Below are 16,556 nucleotides of genomic sequence, written 5' to 3' on the forward strand. Positions count from 1 at the left end.
AAGTATAAATAAAATAAAAAATTACTATTATTTCTGTATCTGGATAAAGAAATTTTTCACCAAAAGGCGTAGCCGTTCAGTTCAGGATAAATTCACGTAGCGTGAAATCCCAATCTTGTAAAGATGATAAAAATTATCCGTGAGGTAATTGAAAGGAAATAAACAGAACACAACATTATCAAGTCCGAGATGAATCAATTTTTTGCTGACCATGATGCTCCTTTGAGCATGCTCTCTGTAAAAACAGAATATTTTCCCCAATTGACGGAGAAGGAACAAAAATATGCACATTTCATGTCAAAAGCTTCCCATGCAGGTTCAAGGGTGGTAATGAGGCAAGTTTCTCACGAAAGTGAGCCAATTTTTGACCTCATCCTTGCTATTCATGCGAACTTGAAGGGTCAATACCCAGAGGATGATACTGCTCAAAAGCAGCAAACAGAATTATATTTAGAGTTCGTTTCTCAATTTCTATCCAACTTAGGTAATTACAAATCATTTGGTGATTCGAAGTTCATTCCTCGTTGTGAAGCGAAATTCTTTAAACAACTCCTGGACCTGGCCAAGATTGACCCGTCTTCTTCACCACTTACCTTGTCTTCCGCTGACGTTAACCATAAATTTACATCTCATCATCTTTTTTCTACCATCAATGAATTGATCGATATTGGCATATATCGCGTGGAAGGAAAGGCAACTCTTTTAGGGTTTCCATCTCAAGGTTATACTTCAGCCTACTATCTGGGTCTACCAGTAACACCTGAGGATATGGCTCTCTTGAAAGAAGAATTGTTTGCTAGACTCGCTATCTTGCCAGAAAATACAAGAATCAACAAGGTTAGCAGCCAATACTTTCAAGTTTGGGTTGCCTCTGAGACTGTGAAAAACAGAATAACAAAAAGTTATCCAGATGGACAGATAACGTTATCCAATGATATCACCAAAGTTGAATTTATATTCGGCGACCACTCACGTGAAATGAGTTTAATAGCATTATATCTAAAGGAAGCTCAAATTTTTGCCGCTAACGATACTCAAAAAGCGATGATTCAAGAATACATTAACCATTTTGTCACGGGCTCCTCTCAGGCACACAAAGAAGCACAAAAGTTATGGGTCAAAGATATTTCTCCTGCCATTGAAACAAATATTGGGTTCATCGAGACATATAGAGAACCTTCTGGTATAATTGGAGAGTTTGAATCATTAGTTGCTATTCAAAACAAAGAACGTACTGCTAAATTTTCCAACTTGGTCAAGAACGCTGAAGAGTTTATTTCTTTACTGCCATGGTCTAAAGATTACGAGAAACCAAATTTCAACCCACCTGACTTTACCTCTCTTGAAGTATTAACGTTTACTGGGTCGGGGATACCAGCAGGTATCAATATCCCAAATTATGATGACGTTAGACTAAAAATTGGGTTCAAGAATGTTTCTCTCGGAAATATTTTAAGTGCAGCTGCCAAAAGCTCATCAAAGCATCCACCAAGTTTCATTGCACAAGAAGATCGTGTAGTTTTCGAAAAATATCAAAGCGATTCGTTTGAAGTTCAAGTAGGGATTCATGAATTATTAGGCCACGGTTCAGGAAAGTTATTGACTCAGTTTGCTGATGGGTTCAATTTTGATAAAGACCACCCACCTTTAGGCTTAGATGGAACCCCGGTGAAGACTTACTATAAAGTAGGTGAAACCTGGGGCTCAAAATTTGGTCAGTTAGCTGGTCCATTTGAAGAATGCCGTGCTGAAGTAATTGCAATGTTTTTGATTACCAATAAAAAAATTCTGGATATTTTTGGCTTCCATGACGAAGAATCTCAAAACAGTGTGATTTATGCTGGGTATCTACAAATGGCACGTGCAGGTCTATTAGCTCTAGAATATTGGAATCCAGAAACTGGTAAATGGGGACAACCACACATGCAAGCAAGATTTTCTATCATGAAAACTTTTATGAAACATTCTACGGATAAGAATTTCTTGAGGTTGGAAATCAATGACATGAAAAATGATTTTACTATCAAATTGGACCAATCTCTTATTGAAACTATTGGACATGAGTGTGTGAAAGATTACCTACAACATTTACACGTCTACAAATGTTCAGGTGATGTGGAACAGGGAAGCAAGTACTTTATCGATAGATCAACGGTGACACCAGATTTGGCCTCTCTGAGAGATATTGTCATATCCAAGAGATTGCCTAGAAGACAATTTATACAAGCGAACTCTTATATTGATGATGATAAGGTAACTCTGAAAGAATATGATGAAACTCCACAAGGCATGCTCCAATCTTTCCTTGACAGAGAATTGTAAAGTTTTTGTCAGCTGTCTCCCGATTAGTAACTTTTCCATCTTGTTTTTATTCAAGGTGCTATTCAATTATTTAAACAGTAGGATACTATGTAAGTGCGAAGAAACAAGCTGGCATTTATTGTCAACTGACTTTGCTATGTTTACTTTTGTTTAGCTTTTGTTTAGCTTTTATTTGTCTGTTTTTTAACTTTTTTTTTCAGATTTCTTTTATGATGACAATGCGAAATTTCATTGAAAAGTTAGAAAGAACAATAGAGTTTTTATCTTGTACATGCATGGTTAAAAAAGTGGGCAAACAAAAGTTACTCAGAAACATTGGTTTTAGAGATTTGAAAAAAAAAAACCATAAGATAACAAGCAGTTATGACTATCGCTGACACTTTCAAGCTGTTTATTTTGAGACACGGTCAAAGTGAATTGAACTCAGAGAATATATTCTGTGGATGGATAGATGCTAAATTGACTGAGAAAGGCAAGTCTCAAGCTCGCCACTCCGCAAAATTGATTAGGCAGTTTTGCAACTCTAACAATATCTCTTTACCTCAGATCGGCTATACCTCAAGATTGGTCCGGACTCAGCAAACTATGAACGTTATTCTTGAAGAATTAGAATTAAAATCAGAAAACCACGTAATTACGACAAATACGGACATTAATGAAGAATTGTGCAACATAGAATCTGGAAAAAGTATACCTGTGTTGCAAACTTGGAGACTAAATGAGCGTCATTACGGTTCATGGCAAGGACAAAGAAAACCGGACGTCCTGAAAGAATACGGCAAGGAAAAATACATGTACATTAGAAGAGATTACAACGGGAAGCCGCCTAAAGTAAACCTAAATTTGGAAATGGTTCAAGAGGAAAATGATCAAGGCTCCTCTACAGGTTATGATTTTAAAGAACCTAATAGACACTTGAAATACGGCTCAGAAGAAGAAGCTAATGAGCGTTTACCAGAGAGTGAGTCTCTTTGTGAAGTAGTCATCAGATTAAAACCATTCCTAAATGATATTGTTTTATCTACTGCCAAAAAGAGTAATCAAGAATCGTGTATCATAGTCGGGCATGGTAGCTCTGTTAGATCACTGTTAAAAATACTAGAAGGAATCTCGGACGAAGATATTAAAGATATCGATATCCCTAACGGCATTCCGTTAGTTATAGAATTGGACAGGGACAATTACTCTTTTGTGAGGAAGTTTTACTTGGATCCAGAATCAGCTAAAGTCAATGCACAAATGGTTCGTGATGAAGGATTTGAAAAAATTACATGAGCGGCATTTTCGACCTACTGTGCTATTGTAATTTTGTATGGTTTCCTTTTTTATTTTTAGAGTAATGAGTAATGAAAAGCAGCTAAAGGAATGTATTTAAATTTCTGAAAAAATGTTTTATAAATTGTATAACTTAGAAAGTATTTTTTTGTTGATTTTACGTTTTTTGTTTAATTATAATTCATTATATGTAGGTGTACCTTTTATCTATTGTATACGTTATCTTGTCTATTGGTATTCAAGGGCAGCGGTCCAGAAATTCGTTTCCAATTCACAAACTTCAGCGTAGATTGTCACTAAAGTGTCAAGTTGTTCTAAAGGATATGTCTCTAAAATATGATTCAAAAGCTTTTCACCTTCTACCATGGCTTCACGATACCACGAAGAGGCATAGGTTTCACACCATTCATGGTAAACGGAGCCCGTGGCTACAGTGACTTTACCCTTCATCCTAGTCAAAGCTTCACCATAACCCATTAAACAAGGCGTAAGGGCCGCGACCAATTCTTGCCAGTTACCTCTCCTGGAAACGTCGTTAAAGTAACGAGAGTAAGCTTTTAATGCGGGACCTCTCTGGATCTTTTGGAAGTAATCAGGATTATCAACTCCAAATTCTTCTTTTAGTCTCTTTTCATGTTGGCCCATTTCATTACGAACAGCTCCGACAATGACCAACTCCTTTTCCATATCTCCTAAGCATGGAGCTTTACTACCTGCAATGCAGTGAACTCTAGCATAATCCACCAAGTATGCATAATCTTGTTCAATAAAGAACTGGAACTTCTTACGATCTAATGTACCATCAGCAACCTTTTTAACGAATTCGTGGTTCACGTAGGAGTCCCAGTGTGGCTTGACTTTAGGATGGTTAATCAGATATTCGTAGAAATTGCCACCTGGAACGTTGTCAGCAGCACTTTTGAGTGGTTTTTTAGGTACGACATCCGTTGCAGTGAAACATTCATCGTTGAGCATTTTTTCTAATGGGATTTCTACAGCATAGACATGATTAATTGGCCCATTGTTCTTGACAGTTTCTTTGGTAACATCACAGCCAATGGCCACGGCATTTTGGACGTATTCAATACCACCATAAACAGACTGGGGGAGAGAATAGCCACGAGCCAAGTTAGATGCAATGGAAGAAGCTAGAGTGCACCCAGTACCATGGGTATGCGTAGTGTTAACAAAATTGCCTTTGAAAACGATGAACTTCTGTTCATTATCCAAGTAAAGAACGTCAGTAATATACTTTTCATTTTCGTCATTCCATGGAATATGGCCACCTTTCACTAAGATATTGGAACACTTGGTGATTTTAGCAAGGTCTTTAGCGACTTCAAAAATATCTTGTAATTTTCTAACTTTCCTTTCCTCACCCAACAACTTGAAACACTCTGGAATGTTGGGAGTCAAAATATCAGCAAAAGGAGCGATTTTCTCAGTAATTAAACTAACTATATCTTTTCCGGCCAAAGAAGAACCAGAAGTAGCGACAAGAACTGGGTCAACCACTAATTTTGGTCTATTTTCACCTAGCTGTAACAGCTTTTCGTGCAAGACCTCAATAGCAGCAGCCGTAAGCATACCTGTCTTGATGACGTCACATCTCATATCCTGTAGGTTAGCTTCCAAAGTTTGAGAAACCACTTCTTTTGGAGTGTTATTAATGCTGTATACCTTAACTGGAGTTTGAGCATTCAATGCGGTGATACATGTCATGGCGTAACATCTGTGCGCAGTGATAGTTTTCACATCAGCTTCGATACCAGCACCACCACTTGGGTCTGTTCCAGCAATCGATAAAACTGTTGGCAATTTTTCATTGCTGGCTAAAGTAAGGTAGGGTGGAGGTGTGTTGATGCTAACTGTAGAATAGGTCATAATGAAACGCGGTATTACGTTCTTATATATCTATTTATTACTATGTGTAGCACCATAAGAGAAAGACACCAACAACAAACAATGCATCTCTTGTCTGTCTTTGTATGCTTTATCTGGTGGTTTAAATAATAGCATTTTTCTGGTCACTTGGCACAGCTCTAAAGGTTTCCTTTCCTTTACCGGACATCATTAAGCTACTAGAAAATAGAAGCTATACATATACATTTCGCTAAAGAATATAGAGTGCCTGCACAGGGAAAGGCTAAACGACATAGTTTTGCTTTGCTAATATATGCAAGTAAAAGTAGTACATCTGGCCCCACTTATAAGTGAAATCTCAGCACTGTAGGAGGCAAGCATAAATAATAGACGTATAAGAGGTGACGCAGAGAATGCCACTTGAGATTTTTTACATGCTAGTAATAAACATAAAAAAAACAAAACAATGTCTTTACATTGAGTGAGAAATGTGAAATAAAAAAATTTCAAAAACAATTGCGCAAGCCCGGAATCGAACCGGGGGCCCAACGATGGCAACGTTGGATTTTACCACTAAACCACTTGCGCTTAGTTTGTTGAAATTGGTGGTATTTTAAGATGAGATACCTCAGTATGATAATACATCATTCTAAACGTTCATAAAACACATATAGAACAGCCTCACAACTAACAGTTTGAGCAACATAAGGTAAAACTCTGCCTTCCTGAGCTGAACTAATCAAATGTATAAGTACCTGAACAATTGGTTTAGATCTGAGATTCCACGCTTCCACTATTTAGTATAAACCTGTTGTAATATAAATCAACTATCATCTACTAACTAGTAGTCATATTACTAGTATATTATCATATACGGTGTTAGAAGATGACGCAAATGATGAGATATAGTCATCTAAACTAGTGGAAGCTGAAACGCAAGGATTGATAATGTAATAGGATCAATGAATAAGAACATATAAAACGATGATAATAATGTTTATAGAATTGTGTAGAATTGCAGATTCCCTTTTATGGATTCCTAAATCCCTGAGGAGAACTTCTAGTATATCTACATACTTAATATTATTGCCTTATAAAAAATGGAATCCCAAAAATTACATCAAACTCCACTATTATCTCAAAACCATATCTTATATAATATATAGGATAAGTAACATCCCGTGAATCAAGTTGATAATTCGTCTTGACAACAAGTTACTTCCCTAAGATAGTATATATTAGGATTGTCAAGGCACCCTGGTATTACTCGAGCCCGTAATACAACACCACTTCGAGTAGTACATTGTGTTATACGTTATTACGAAGATATTTATCCTGAACGTTTACTTGAAGCGTTTATCAAACGCGCAAGAAACAACCTTACTACAAGACGTGAGGTGATGGTAGATTTTGAGCCAATTGTTGGAGTTCCATTGCTGATAAGGAAAATATAGTTTGTATACTAGAACTTCTCCTCGAGGGTATAGGAATCCAATAAACGGAACTCGTAATTCTACATAGTTCTGTATATGCTTTTATTGTCACTTTATATGTTGTCAGTTATTATCCTATTACATTATCAATCCTTGCGTTTTAGCTTCCACTAAAATCGATGAATGTTTCTTGACCTTTATGTCATCTTCTAAGACCGTATATGATAATATACTAGTAGTAAGACTAGTTGCTGATGGACGATGGTTGAATTTTATTCTAACACTAAGATGCAAGGATTGGTAATGTAATAGGATCAATGAATAACAACATATAAAACGATGATAATAACATTTGCATCAAAATCCACACTTATCTCAATACAGATAATATTGCCTTTATAAACAATGAAACTTGAACAATAGGCTCAAAACTCACCTATTTCTCTAAAACTGAGCTTTTGGCATTTGAAATCAGGTCTGCACATTCTCCATAATCATCAAGAACGCCATCCAACGCGTATTCGGTGAGTACCGCGTCAGCATACCCAGTGTAAGTGTCATTATGAAGCATTTTCAACGCTTCAATTATGCCGTAGTATGGAAAAAGCACAAAGAGCCTACTGATCTCATCACCGTCAATCGACCGCATAGCATCAGCATGGGTAGATAGCGCGATATGAATTGTACTGTTCTCTTCCATGCCGAAGAAATAATTACTTGGTAGGGCGTAAGCAGACACACAACTGTCAACTGATGTAGTTCCACTGACCCGCACGTAGATCCAGTTTATGTCTGTGTGTGCATGCCTGTCTATAGAAACAATCGAAGCATGAACAGCGTGTGAATAGAAAAAGCAGGAACTGAAAATAGTAATTAATAATTTATAAAACATTTGAGGGTGGTATTTATCTTTTTGAATTTTTCTGCCTATGCGTAAATCTCGTCTCGATTTGAGCACTTCGTAAATGTCTGTAGTGTCTGTAGCGGAATAAGACTGCCTGGAGCTATTCGTGTAGCCTAATATGTCTGGCTAGGCACTGTTTGTTGGCACAGTGCATTATCAGTATCACCCTCTTCTTCACGCACTATATCACAGTTGTACACCCCGGCCGGGTCACCCACACCACCTCCGACGCTCAACCGTAGGATAGTAGTCCTGGGCATCACCAAGTTAATTCACGATATCATTGTCAATGATACTCATCATTAAATTGGTTGCGTTGCGATAACTCAACAATCTGTTGTTACAACTTTAATCTAAAACCTCATGACCTTATTGCTACTACTTTCTTATCATAATTGCTGCTGTTGTAATAAAAATCCACTCTCATCTCATGGTAGCGCCTATGCTTCGGCTCCTTCTGAGGAAGCCCCATCAAATCAAGATCCGTTTGCCGTTCCAGCTTCCAATTTACCGGAATTTGATAGAGATTCCACTAAGGTTAATTCTCAACAAGCGACAACACCTGAGACATCAGCTGTTCCAGAGAATCATCATCATGTCCCTCCTCAACCTGCTTCAGTACCACCTCCACAGGATGGACAGTACCAACAGCACGGCATGATGACCTCGAACAAAGCTATGGGTTCTAGCTGGGCACATTACCAACGACCATCTATGATGACGTATTCATCCTGTCAAACGTCACCTGCGTATTATCAACCTGACCCACACTCTGAAATGCCTCAAGCTAAGACAAAGGTGAGAAATAACGTCTTACCACCACACACTTTAACATCAGAAGAAAACTTCTCTACATGGGTCAAGTTTTACATTAGATTTTTGAAAAACTCTGATCTCGGTGACATCATTCCAAATGACCAGGGTGAAATAAAAAGACAAATGACTTATGAAGAACATGCGTATATTTACAATACCTTCCAAGCACTTGCCCCATTTCATTTATTACCAACATGGGTAAAACAAATTTTGGAAATTAATTATACTGATATCCTTACAGTCCTTTGTAAAAGTGTGTTCAAAATGCAGACTAACAATCAAGAATTAAAAGATTGGATAGCTCTTGCCAATCTTGAGTACAACGGAAGTACATCTGCTGATACATTTGAGATTACAGTCAGCACGATTATTCAAAGGCTAAAAGAAAACAATATCAATGTTAGCGACAGATTGGGCTGCCAACTAATACTTAAAGGTCTATCCGGTGACTACAAATACCTACGTAATCAATATCGTACCAAAACGAACATGAAACTTTCCCAATTATTCGCTGAAATTCAATTAATATATGACGAGAATAAAATCATGAATCTAAATAAACCGACCCAATCCAAACAACACAGCGAATACAGAAATGTTTCTCGCACATCTCCAAACACGACTAACACGAAGGTTACAACTCGCAATTATCATTACAACAAATAATTCAAAACCAAGAGCAGCAAAAGCTCACAATATTGCTACATCGAGTAAATTCTCAAGAATGAACAATGATTACATTAATGAATCAACCGTTTCATCACAACACTTAAGCGATGACAACCAACTTAGTCTTAGGCCAGCAAGAGAAAAAATCTAAGACAACTCGCATAATAGACTCGAATGATGAACTACCTGATCACCTTCTTATTGACTCAGGAGCTTCACAAACGCTTGTCAGATCAGCCCATTATCTACACCATGCAACACCCAATTCTGAAATAAACATAGTCGATGCTCAAAAAGAAGACATTCCTATAAATGCCATTGGTAATCTTTACTTCAACTTTCAGAACGGAACCAAAACATCAATAAAAGCACTGCACACACCAAACATAGCCTATGATCTATTAAGTTTGAGTGAGCTGGCTAATCAAGATATTACTGCCTGCTTTACCAGAAACACTTTAGAAAGATCGGATGGTACAGTACTAGCCCCCATATTCAAACATGGAGACTTTTACTGGTTATCTAAAAAATACCTAATTCCTTCACAAATTTCAAAGCTAACAATAAACAACGTCAACAACAGCAATAAGCGATGCTTCATATGGTAACCAACCATATTACAAGTCACAGGTTGGTAATATTTTCCTACTCAACGGAAAAGTGATTGGAGGAAAGTTGATAAAGGCTTCGTTAACATGCACTTCAACTACAGAAGCAGAAATGCACAGTCAGTGAAGCTATTCCGCTATTGAATAACCTCAGTCACCTTGTGCAAGAACTTAACAAAAAAACAATCATTAAAGGCTTACTTACCGATAGTAGATCAACGATCAGTATAATTAAGTCTACTAATGAAGAGAAATTTAGGAACAGATTTTTTGGCACAAAGGCAATGAGACTTAGAGATGAAGTATCAAGTAATAATTTATACATATACTACATCGAAACCAAGAAGAACATTGCTGATGTGATGACAAAACCCCTTCCGATAAAAACATTTAAAAGATTAACAAACAAATGGATTCATTAGACTTATTACATTATGGGTGGTATGTTGTAATATAAATCAACTATCATCTACTAACTAGTAGTCATATTACTAGTATATTATCATATACGGTGTTAGAAGATGACGCAAATGATGAGATATAGTCATCTAAACTAGTGGAAGCTGAAACGCAAGGATTGATAATGTAATAGGATCAATGAATAACAACATATAAAACGATGATAATAATGTTTATAGAATTGTGTAGAATTGCAGATTCCCTTTTATGGATTCCTAAATCCCTGAGGAGAACTTCTAGTATATCTACATACTTAATATTATTGCCTTATAAAAAATGGAATCCCAACAATTACATCAAACTCCACTATTATCTCAACAATAGTAAATGGTCTCATCATTATTATATTGGTTATGTTTAATAAGTCCAATCGGCGTATTTTTTATATACCTCCCTTTTAACTATAAGATGATCCACTTTTACTCTTCATTAACAACACAACTTAACTACTAATTATCAATGGCAATTCTAACAGTTATCCCAGAATCCATCATTTTCTCACCTACATATCTTCTTTTCAAACAATGGTTTTCTGTCAACTATGATTACTAATACTCCAACACATGAAACGACAGCATCTCCATTATAGACTCCATGGCCAAGTTGGTTAAGGCGTGCGACTGTTAATCGCAAGATCGTGAGTTCAACCCTCACTGGGGTCGTTTTTAATATCTGGGTTTTTCTTTTTTTCGGGCTTTTCTCATTATGGTGTTTTCTTATTTTAGTTTCACGAGAAACTTAGATGAGCTCTCTTCCAGCGTGTAACAACAATAAAGAAAGCCACTTTAAATTTATTAGATCTTATTCTTAATAAAATAAAACTTGTGTTATTTACCAAAGAAAAAAATATAACACTTGGATAGGAAAAATGGTTGACGAATTACACAACCGTCTACTTCATCAAGGCAATGGCACTAAGGATGCCATCCTTTATAAAATAATAGAATCGTTAGTTTGTTCCATCTGCCATGATTATATGTTTGTACCGATGATGACACCTTGTGGTCATAATTATTGTTACGGATGTTTAAATACCTGGTTTGCTAGCAATACTCAAAAAGAATTAGCTTGTCCACAGTGCAGATCAGACATAACAACTATTCCAGCATTGAATACAACATTACAACAATATTTATCATTTATTTTGGACAAACTAAGTAGTGAAAATGATGAGTCTTTTAAAAAACTTTTAACTACTAAAATCAGGGAGGAAACCGATTACAAGCTTGATAAGGAAAAAGACACTTTATTTGAAAAAGTATTTAAGAATAGTGCATTAGCAGTGGCCGACGATTCAGATGACGGTATCACACGTTGTAGTAATTGTCATTGGGAATTAGATCCTGACGAAGTCGAAGATGGAAATGTTTGTCCTCACTGCAATGCCAGAATAAGGAATTATGCAGGTGGCCGTGACGAATTCGATGAAGAAGAATACAGTGAAGGAGAACTGGACGAAATTCGAGAGAGCATGCGCAGGCGTAGAGAGGATCAATTTACGTCCACTGATCCGTTTGCCAATAGAGATGATATAAGTTCCGAAGAAGATAGCAGCAGTGAAGAAGAGCCTATGCGGGAACATATCCCTCAAGGTCGTTGGGCCAGCTCACATAATCGTAGCATCGCCGTAGATGCTGTAGATGATGAAGAGGATGAGGAAGAACTAGAGGAAGATGAGGAAGACATGGATTCTGATCTGAAAGATTTTATAGAGGATGATGAGGACGACGAAGATGAAGATGGCAGTAGAAGGAATTTGATACTGTCTGCACTCAATAATAGACAAGTAATCATAACTGATGATGAGGAAGATGAGGGACGGGAACATACCACAGATGAGGAAGAGCACGACAGTGATTTTTACGAGCACAATGATGAAGGATTTGCAAGTGGCGATAGTCTTGATGAAGACCGGAAAGAAGCTATTCAGGTGCAATCAAGTTCTGACTCCGAAGATCGTTCAATTTCTTATCCTAGCTCTAGTGATGTCAAAGATAAAGACGAACCTGACACCGAAGACTTCGACGATCTGCAACCAAGAAGACAAAAGCGATTCCGTGTTGTCCTAGGAGAAAGTGATGACGAATGATGTTAATGTTTCAACCGGCCAGGGTGGTTATGTACGGAACTTTTATGTATTTTTTTAGAAGTATCCTTTCTGTTCTTGTAATGTGATTACAGAGCGGTAGTAGGCTCAAATTCAATCATTAGTTATGTATGACAGAGTTACTTAAAGGAAATCTAAAATCTTATCAATTTATAGACTATTCTTCCTTTTTTTTCGACCTGCCATTGTTATTTTTTTAGGCGTTACGTTAACTAGCACAATTATGTGGGGGTTATGCAAGAACCTTTTCCGAGCAATAAAATTTAAGAGCAAAAGAGAACAAAACATCAAAATAAAAAAAAAGAGTGGCAACTGCTTCCTGAATTAAGTTACGAGAGGAAGAAAAAGGTGGTAATGATTCGGTTCACGATTCTACGTAATACTAAGACATCTCTTCTTTCTACGAGTAATATATGTTTATCATTTGCCCAGGTGTCCACTAGTAGTCTAATTTGGTCCAATACTTTGAATAGCACTGTTATAACTAAAAACCCAATAGTGCTAGCACCAAAGAGACATGTTCATGATGGAAAGCATTTTTTTACGACACCACATCAACAACAGCAGACGAAGTTAGGGGAAACTGAAGAGGGAACTCGTCGCAATATAAAAGAAGAGGATTTGAAAAGCATTGGCCAAGCAATAACACACCAACGAAACAAACGCCGAAAACAAATATGGTCTGCTGTGTTTGGGGGTATATTCGGCGTAATAATAGGATATTCAGTAATCTATAAAGTGATATATTTAAAGGAACAAAGCTTCTTACCATTGTTTCCTTCATCCAAGATACGTAAATTAAGTGCAAGAGATTTGAAAAAGGTTGACGTAAACCAGGTACAAAAGCTTTCTAAATTAAGAGTTTTAGAAATATTATCCGGCCATGACATGATTAAAGAACAATATGGAGTGCCATTATTAGATAAAGACGGAAGCTCACCTAGATTAAATGAATTCAGCATGTGGTGCGAAGACCAAGATCCATGTGTGACTGGTGTTGTAATGGAGCCAGATGATCAAAGAAATAGCTCACACACTTGGTATAGAATACCTTTAGTTTGTAAATGGAGGATAACGCATCGGCCAATAAGCATACGCGGGACCATCGACGACTTATTGAACCGCATTGGATTAGAAACAGCGGATTTATTCGAGATTATATCGCCTGAGCGAGTATACGGATCGTTCAAGTACGAATACCCGCTACAGGGGGACTCTCATGCATTGCACCTCTGGTTCCATGGCGAGATCGAACTGGATGATAATTCATTGATTGTATATAACGGGAAATACCATGTTGATGTTAAACTGCAAGAAATCGACCTTTTCAGGCGTGAAAAGAATGGGCAATTAGTGCAGTATGTTCTGTTTAAAAACAATCCCGTGAACAGATAAAAGAAGTGTAAATAATTCTGTCACAATTATGATTATTATCGGTATTAAACTACTTATTTTCGGTTACTTAGGTAAAATAGTGTTTATATAAGAATATTTGAAAGTAAAAAAAAACTGATAAATGAATAAAATAGAGAAGATTGGAGACGAACTGGAAGAAATTGAGAAAACCCACCGAATATACTACCCTGGGCTTACAGATGGAATATCAAAGGAAGAAAGGAAAAAAAATAATACATTTCAGAAACGTCAATAGGTATTATCATCTTAGCAATGAACGGATGCCTTTCTTAAATTAAAAAGGCCAGAGCACCACCGACTGCGGCTCCGACAACTCCAGCATTCAACAGTTGACCGTTCTGTGCGTGCAATGCAGGGGCTGCATTGCTAGTGGTGTTGGAAGCATTTTGGGCGTTTACGCTAGCAGCGAAGCCGAAAACAGAGACAGCAGAAACCAAAATTTGTGATACTTTCATTATTATTTGTGTGTTGAATTAGCGTGCTTATTTGAGGTTCTTCTCAGAAGCTAAAAGAAAAAAAGCATAATTGGAAATGTAAGCGATGAGCAAGAAATGCCATTTATTTATACGTTTATATAATATGTATTTGCAAGTATAGAACGTCGGTTTCATAAGGGGTGAGAGGAGACATAAATAGAAACAGGGGAAAGAAAATCATTGAAGAGAAATGAAAAAAAAAAGGATGATACTAGGAGAGAAAGGGGATTAGAAAGGTCATCGGCCATAAAGTTGGTACATTATCCTTTATTGACTTTTGACACTTTGCCGTTGATGAAATATTGATGGCTATTAATGAAACTCTTCATGAGCACTGGTCCGTTTTTCGGATAGCGTTTTGCCAAAAGAGGGGAGGGGGAGTCTCGGCAACCGTGTCTGGGTGTGTGAAATATTACATCAGAGAAGGAGAGAAGTTTGTGCGGCTAAACTTTCTTGGCAGAGGGGAAAGGGGGGGAGGTCTGGCCAAAATTTTCAATGGCCATTTCACTTCTCCCCAGGCCTGGCCAATATAGTGATTGGTATTTTCTCCGGGAGAAATCGATGTGGGGTAATGATGTGATGATGATTTATAAGTGGGTTAAATTAAGAGGGGAATTTGAGAGCAAAGAAAGTAATAGAAACTATTTTAAATAGTTATGTTATGGTATGTAGGGGACGCATTGCTTTTCATATTTTCTTTTGAAGTTTCATGTAGAAAAGGTGGTAGTCGTCCAGATCATAGACAATTTTGTCTAGTTTGATATAGTCAGGAAGTGATTCATTGATGCTTAGTAGTTTTTGAAAGGACTGATTCTTATAATTCTTGGTGAAGAAGGTCATCGAGAATTCTCTTGGCTGGAAGACGTTCAGAATGTGTAGAAGAACGTTCAAATTGTCTTGCTTCCCTTGAGAAATATCGAAAACGGGTATGTTGCTTTCGAAAGAGGCGTATGACCAGCCCTTTTCTGGAGTCACATGCAGGGTGTAGTAGTATCTTTCATCGAGAACCATGTTAGACGAGTAGCCACACGGTGTGAATGCAAACGCGTCGTGGTGAAATGATAGGTTGGAGTCTTGAGATGAGTTCACGTATATTTCGTCAAGCTTAGTTTCCTTAGTCATTTGGTAGCCGAGGTTGTGGCCCTTGTCTTCGTTCGGCTCAACAGGGGCGGTTGTAGATGCTTCTGGGCCGCAAACAAATTTGCTAGCACACTCAGGGTTCAGCTCCGTCATTAGAACTTCAAAGGTTTCGTCGTCATCCTCAATACACTCCTTCACTTGAGGAGCCGACCGATCCGTCTCAGTGACATACAGGTTCCAATGATTGCTCTTGTCATTTCTTCCAACGGAATAACTCTTACCGGTGTCAAAAAATTGGTTCAGATAGTCTACTTCGTCTGCCCAGTTTTGATGGATAGCAGCTTGCTTGCAGGGGAAAAGAAAACATCGTCTGGAATAGAATACTTTGAATGGCTTGTACTTACCCCCCGGTGTTTTCTGGAAAACCCATGACAGCTCTTGCTCAATGGTTTGGAAAAGCTTGTCAAGACAAAACAATGTCGTTGTAGTACCGCACGTCTTCAACGTCAATTTGTGATCGAAAACGAAGAGCGAGGACTCACTCAGCAAAAAGGCGTCCAGTTCTTTAGTCTTCTTCATGGAAAGAACCTCGCACTTGACTAGTTTCAAAATCTCGATCCATTTCTCCATGACAATATCTCTTAGCGTCTTTTCGGAGCTGACGCAATTCTTGTGAGGAAAGAACCAGATTTCCAGCAGCTTCTCAGGACCCTCGAACGCGTCCGTTGAGTCTAGTGTGGCCGATAATTCGTGATCAATGTAATTGTGGTTAGTCAGTTCTTTGATGGTAACGGTCATGATATGGTTTGCTTATTTGCATAAGACACTATAAATAAAAAGGTAAAGAATAAGGAAGTTACAATACAGTAGGTGGCTCACTTGAAAAAAAAAAAACGCTGACGCAAGCACCGAACAGCAGCGAACACAATATATACACGTACAGATGTATTGAGATTCTTTAGTCAATTGACAAAGTTTAACCGATGCCTGAATATCGGAAAAACGTTTTTGGATTTTGTTCTTCCTCGAGTGGGAGAAAGTGAAATTTTCCACAATTCCATCATTGCCTACGTACGTGAGACTATTACTTGAAAAAAGAGGGAAAGGAGAGGAACAAGATGCGAGAGA

General features: G+C 37.6%; 10 protein-coding genes and 2 non-coding genes across 12 annotated transcripts; 7 read left to right on the plus strand and 5 right to left on the minus strand.

Moving 5' to 3' along the window:
- Positions 1–189: 189 nt before the first annotated feature.
- On the plus strand, positions 190–2,322 carry SMKI15G1040 (dipeptidyl-peptidase III; the record flags this gene model as incomplete). The annotated part of the gene is made up of 1 exon (XM_056225581.1): positions 190–2,322. The coding sequence occupies one exon, from the start codon at positions 190–192 to the stop codon at positions 2,320–2,322; it is 2,133 nt and encodes a 710-aa protein (XP_056079386.1).
- Positions 2,323–2,685: 363 nt separating this feature from the next.
- Positions 2,686–3,597, plus strand: GPM3 (phosphoglycerate mutase family protein GPM3; the record flags this gene model as incomplete). Its single annotated transcript, XM_056225582.1, has 1 exon — positions 2,686–3,597. The coding sequence occupies one exon, from the start codon at positions 2,686–2,688 to the stop codon at positions 3,595–3,597; it is 912 nt and encodes a 303-aa protein (XP_056079387.1).
- Positions 3,598–3,825: 228 nt separating this feature from the next.
- Positions 3,826–5,481, minus strand: THI20 (trifunctional hydroxymethylpyrimidine kinase/phosphomethylpyrimidine kinase/thiaminase; the record flags this gene model as incomplete). The annotated part of the gene is made up of 1 exon (XM_056225583.1): positions 3,826–5,481. The coding sequence occupies one exon, from the start codon at positions 5,479–5,481 to the stop codon at positions 3,826–3,828; it is 1,656 nt and encodes a 551-aa protein (XP_056079388.1).
- Positions 5,482–5,977: 496 nt separating this feature from the next.
- Smki_15.trna3G lies at positions 5,978–6,048 on the minus strand. The gene has a single exon. It is a non-coding gene; the product is annotated as a tRNA-Gly (tRNA).
- A 1,281-nt stretch (positions 6,049–7,329) lies between these two features.
- Positions 7,330–7,593, minus strand: SMKI15G1070 (uncharacterized protein; the record flags this gene model as incomplete). The annotated part of the gene is made up of 1 exon (XM_056225584.1): positions 7,330–7,593. The coding sequence occupies one exon, from the start codon at positions 7,591–7,593 to the stop codon at positions 7,330–7,332; it is 264 nt and encodes an 87-aa protein (XP_056079389.1).
- Positions 7,594–8,160: 567 nt separating this feature from the next.
- SMKI15G1080 (uncharacterized protein) lies at positions 8,161–9,279 on the plus strand (the record flags this gene model as incomplete). Its single annotated transcript, XM_056225587.1, has 1 exon — positions 8,161–9,279. One exon carries the CDS (start codon positions 8,161–8,163, stop codon positions 9,277–9,279), a length of 1,119 nt encoding a protein of 372 aa, XP_056079390.1.
- Positions 9,280–9,389: 110 nt separating this feature from the next.
- On the plus strand, positions 9,390–9,890 carry SMKI15G1090 (uncharacterized protein; the record flags this gene model as incomplete). Its single annotated transcript, XM_056225588.1, has 1 exon — positions 9,390–9,890. The coding sequence occupies one exon, from the start codon at positions 9,390–9,392 to the stop codon at positions 9,888–9,890; it is 501 nt and encodes a 166-aa protein (XP_056079391.1).
- A 1,047-nt stretch (positions 9,891–10,937) lies between these two features.
- Positions 10,938–11,011, plus strand: Smki_15.trna4N. Its single transcript has one exon. It is a non-coding gene; the product is annotated as a tRNA-Asn (tRNA).
- A 206-nt stretch (positions 11,012–11,217) lies between these two features.
- Positions 11,218–12,438, plus strand: PSH1 (ubiquitin-protein ligase PSH1; the record flags this gene model as incomplete). Its single annotated transcript, XM_056225589.1, has 1 exon — positions 11,218–12,438. The coding sequence occupies one exon, from the start codon at positions 11,218–11,220 to the stop codon at positions 12,436–12,438; it is 1,221 nt and encodes a 406-aa protein (XP_056079392.1).
- A 372-nt stretch (positions 12,439–12,810) lies between these two features.
- On the plus strand, positions 12,811–13,851 carry AIM39 (Aim39p; the record flags this gene model as incomplete). The annotated part of the gene is made up of 1 exon (XM_056225590.1): positions 12,811–13,851. The coding sequence occupies one exon, from the start codon at positions 12,811–12,813 to the stop codon at positions 13,849–13,851; it is 1,041 nt and encodes a 346-aa protein (XP_056079393.1).
- A 290-nt stretch (positions 13,852–14,141) lies between these two features.
- On the minus strand, positions 14,142–14,327 carry DDR2 (Ddr2p; the record flags this gene model as incomplete). The annotated part of the gene is made up of 1 exon (XM_056225591.1): positions 14,142–14,327. One exon carries the CDS (start codon positions 14,325–14,327, stop codon positions 14,142–14,144), a length of 186 nt encoding a protein of 61 aa, XP_056079394.1.
- A 708-nt stretch (positions 14,328–15,035) lies between these two features.
- Positions 15,036–16,226, minus strand: SPE2 (adenosylmethionine decarboxylase SPE2; the record flags this gene model as incomplete). The annotated part of the gene is made up of 1 exon (XM_056225592.1): positions 15,036–16,226. One exon carries the CDS (start codon positions 16,224–16,226, stop codon positions 15,036–15,038), a length of 1,191 nt encoding a protein of 396 aa, XP_056079395.1.
- Between the last annotated feature and the right edge of the window lie 330 nt (positions 16,227–16,556).

This window comes from Saccharomyces mikatae (genome assembly GCF_947241705.1).
Source record: "Saccharomyces mikatae IFO 1815 strain IFO1815 genome assembly, chromosome: 15".
Taxonomy (NCBI): Eukaryota; Fungi; Ascomycota; class Saccharomycetes; order Saccharomycetales; family Saccharomycetaceae; genus Saccharomyces; species Saccharomyces mikatae.